The following is a 4045-nucleotide window of genomic DNA, read 5'->3' as shown; positions in this document are numbered from 1 at the left end:
TTTCTAATTGGAGCAGGGCTATAAACCTGCCCAGTTATATCATGGGTTGTTTCTCAGACCAGCCCAAAAGACACTTTGTAGCACAGTTTCCTGAAACAACATACATTAGAAATGTGACCTGAACATACTATTGAAATACTGGTAAAAACTAAAGCACTGAATTGTAATGGGAACCATGACTGTACAGCCCAGAGAAATAGCATATGTGAATCACTCAAAGAGAGAACACAATTAATGGTTAACTAAAATTCTTTGCAAAAAAATTGGTGGTGTGAAGGAAAATGAGAGGGGCCTAGAGGGAAATTCTGGGCACTTGGAGAACACAGTGGCCATCCTTAGCTCCAGAGGCCTGCGTAGTTCCCATGGAGGCCTGAAGGGAGAGGCCCCCCAGCCACAAAGAGCTTCATCTCAGGCCAGTTGTAGCAGTGGGTGTAGAGAGCGTTGGGGAACTCATTCATGCCACCGAAGTAGTTCGCCCACAGGTTATCTTGGTTGAGCCAGCCTCTGCCACAGGTGAGCCTGAGCTTCCTCCCTGTAGGCTCCCGGGAGGAGTCCAAGATGACAGAGGCCTTCTCCTCCACGAACTTCTGGGCACGGACGTCATAGAAGAGCAGGGAGCCATGGCCTGTGCCCACGGTGATGATGTGCTGGTAGAAGCTCAGTGAGCGCACACCAGTGCCCCCCTCTCGGGAGCACAGGGGCCGGATGTTCTGCTGGCGCTGGCGCGGATCCACAAAGGAGACGTGGGACTGGGAGCCCACCGCGTACAGGGACAACTCATCGCAGTAGGTCAGGCACACATTCTCTCTGCAGTAGGGCAGCCTGATGGACAGCAGCCTGGACAGGGTGCTGCGGGCTTTCCACAGGTGGAAGTAGCCATCTAGGGACACTGCTCCCAGCTCCTGGTTCTTGCCACTGAATGCCAGGGCCCGCACCTTTCGGTTACTGGGGTTGGACTTGGGGATGCTGTTCATGTCCCTCGGATGGATGTGGGCATACACGGGAAGCCCCGCTTCATTGTGCCATGTAATGCTGCCATTGACCATGTCCGGATCCATTCTCCACAAAGCCACAGTGCCATCGCGGGACCCGCTCACAGCCACAGTGTCACTCATCCAGGCGATGGCGAAGATCCAGTCCTTGTGGCCATGGCGGTCGCCCAGGCACACGGGGTCCAGGGTGGGCAAACGGTAGACAGCCAGGCTGTTGGGGTTCTCGCCCCCGGTGGCCAGAAGCGTCTTGGAGGGATTCAGCTCGATGGCGTGGATGCCACAGCTTGGCTGGACCCGAGCCGGCTCGGGTTTCCGATTCCGCAAGAGCGGGATTCGCGTGGTCTGGCCCGACTGCACGTCCACCACGAAGAGCGTGTTGCACTTGGTGCCGCACACCACCTGCCTGGCGTTCAGCCACTGCGACGCGAACACCTTGTTGAGGGTGCCCAGGGCCAGCTCGCGCTCTCGCAGCAGCTCTGGCAGCTTCTGCACCGCGTAGCCGCGCAGCCTGCCCTCGAAGCCCGGGAACCCGGCGCGGCCTCGCGCGCCCACCTCGCGGCTCATCAGGTAGGGCACCAGCGAGCGCCGCGTCGCCGGCCGCTTCTGCTTCTTGGGCAGCAACAGCGGGCCCTCTCCAGCCGCCCCCACCAAGCCCTGCGACGACGAGCTCCCAGCGGCCCCCTCGATGGCGGGCGCTTTCCGCTTCCTGCTACCTGTTTGCTCCATGGCCCTGGTGGGCGGCCGGCGACTGGTGGCGGTGACAGAGATGGTAGTGCGGCGGCTGTGACGATGGCGATAGCGGTGTCGATGTCGGTGTCGGTGTCGATGTCGGTGTGGGTCACCCGTGTTGGCCGTGGTGGAGGCGGGGACTGAAGCACCTCAGTCAGCAGGGCGCGCGGGCTCTCAATGACCAGGATTCGTGGGCGTCCGCGGGGCGCGGAGTCTACCGAGTCTGGGGCGCGGCGGCAGCGAAGTAGGCGAAGGTGGTGGGGTCGGGAGGAACAGGGCCCAGGAGCTGATCTCTGGCAGAGCAAGGCGGTGAGGGTGGCTGCGAGGGCGGCGGCGCGGTTCCAGGCGAGGGTTGGAAGTGTGGTTGGAGGTAAGGCTGGAGCCCAGTGGGTGTGAGAAGAGGACAGCGCTGGAGGCTGTTAAAGAGGGGGCGGAGGCAGCGGGAGGAGCTGGAGGGGAGCGGGGGTGGGGTGCCTGGTAGCATAAGCCTGGGTGGGAGGGGTCAGAGGGGGGCAGGAAGTGGGGAATGGAGCCTGATCAGGGAGACTAAACCCAGGCCAGTGCTCCAGGATTCCCAGATTTCCACACAAACACATCCACTTGATAGCCTACTGGGGGTTGGAGGCATGGGGGTTCACTACCCCCAGGGCAACATCCAACTAGCCTTCTTAAGATCCCTACTTAGCCCTAACCAGTTTGGCTCAGTGGATAGAGTGTCAGACTGCGAACTGTAAGGGTCCCAGGTTCAATTCCAGTCTGGGGCATGTGCCTTGGTTGCGGGCACATCCCCAGTAGGGGGTGTGCAGGAGGCAGCTGATAAATGTTTCTCTCTCATTGATGTTTCTAACTCTCTATCCCTCTCCCTTCCTCTCTGTAAAAAATCAATAAAATATATTAAAAAAAAGATCCCTACTTAAATATTATGCAAAAGCTAAATGGTGGTGCTATTCATTAAGATAAGAGACAATAGATGATTAGGCGCCTGGGAATTGAACTGGTATGCAAAAGCTAAAATGTGGTCAAGTATGAGGCTAGAAGAAGCCAGGACAATTTCTGTGGAAGAAACAAATATGCACTTGATGCATTCCTGGGAGACCCTTTGCTGCAATTAGAGAGTGAACTTGATGGGCAATGAGGGTGTTTGGCAGAGGCAGGAAGACCCTTCTCTTTAGGTCTGTGCTGCAGCCCCTCTGGTCTTGGGCATTGACCAACTGTTCATAGTATTTAAATTGGACAGAATGGGCGGGGGGGGGGGGGGGGCGGAATTTGATCATGGACTAATATGAGGAAAGCACATAAAGGAAGACATGAATGAGATTATGCCTACATTGTTCATTGATCTAACAAGTACAGATTTTATAGATTGGAGCAGATTTTCAGGTATAAAGGCATGTGTCTTCAGAAATGAGATTACAAAATCATTTCTGATATATTGTATTTAGATGTAAAACAAGGCTGTCCTTAAAAATATTTTGACATCTTGTCTACATTTGTATGTATAGCCCTTGCATTATCTTTATTCTAGCCCAGGCTCTGTAATGTATTAATTGGATGTAGATACCCAGTTATTGTTTTCCCTAACTTAGATATTGACTTGCAATTAGCTTCAACTACACCGTATATGCTAATGCCTCCTGATTTTTTAAAAAACTCCATCCTAAACCAACATGTTCAACTTCCTACTTGTCATTTTGCATATCAAAACAGAACATTTATACCATGGAATAATATGCAGCAGTTAAGAAAAAAGGATCTCTTATCCTGTGAGACAGCAAAGAGGCACCTGGAGAGTATTATGCTAAGCTAAATAAGCCAGTCAGAGAAAGACAAGTACATGATCTCACTCATATGTGAAATCTAAAGAACAAAATAAACTGATGAACAAAATGGATCCAGAGACATAGAAACATGGAACAGACTGATGAATCTCTGAGGGAAGGCAGGTGTGGGTGGATGGGCGGGAAGAGATTAACCAAAGAACTGGTATGCATATATGCATAATCCATGGACACAGATAATAGTGTGGTGAAGGCCTGGGGTGGAAAGAGGGAGTGGGCTAGAAGGGTCAATGGGAAAAAGGGGGGAGCATCTGTAATACTTTCAACAATAAAGATAAATTTAAAAGAAGACTAGAACTTCAAATTCAACATGTTTAAACTCAAGAATTTCATTTCAATTCCCAGGCACCTAATCATCTATTGTCTCCTATCTTAATGAATAGCACCACCATTCATCCAGCTGTGTAAACCAGAGTCCTAAGAATAATCCCTGACACATCATAATGCTTCCTTATCTTTGGGTCCAATATCTATCTTCTAATATTT

The 4045-nt window shown here is 52.0% G+C and overlaps 1 protein-coding gene across 1 annotated transcript; it reads right to left on the bottom strand.

The window, feature by feature from the left end:
* Positions 1-335: 335 nt before the first annotated feature.
* On the bottom strand, positions 336-1718 carry LOC103303824 (DDB1- and CUL4-associated factor 12-like protein 2). The gene has a single exon (XM_008160815.3). It carries the CDS (start codon positions 1716-1718, stop codon positions 336-338), a length of 1383 nt encoding a protein of 460 aa, XP_008159037.2.
* Positions 1719-4045: the final 2327 nt, after the last annotated feature.

The sequence above is a fragment of the Eptesicus fuscus genome, chromosome 1 (genome assembly GCF_027574615.1).
Source record: "Eptesicus fuscus isolate TK198812 chromosome 1, DD_ASM_mEF_20220401, whole genome shotgun sequence".
In the NCBI taxonomy this organism is placed as follows: domain Eukaryota; kingdom Metazoa; phylum Chordata; class Mammalia; order Chiroptera; family Vespertilionidae; genus Eptesicus; species Eptesicus fuscus.
This window is presented reverse-complemented; position numbering and strand designations above follow the sequence as displayed.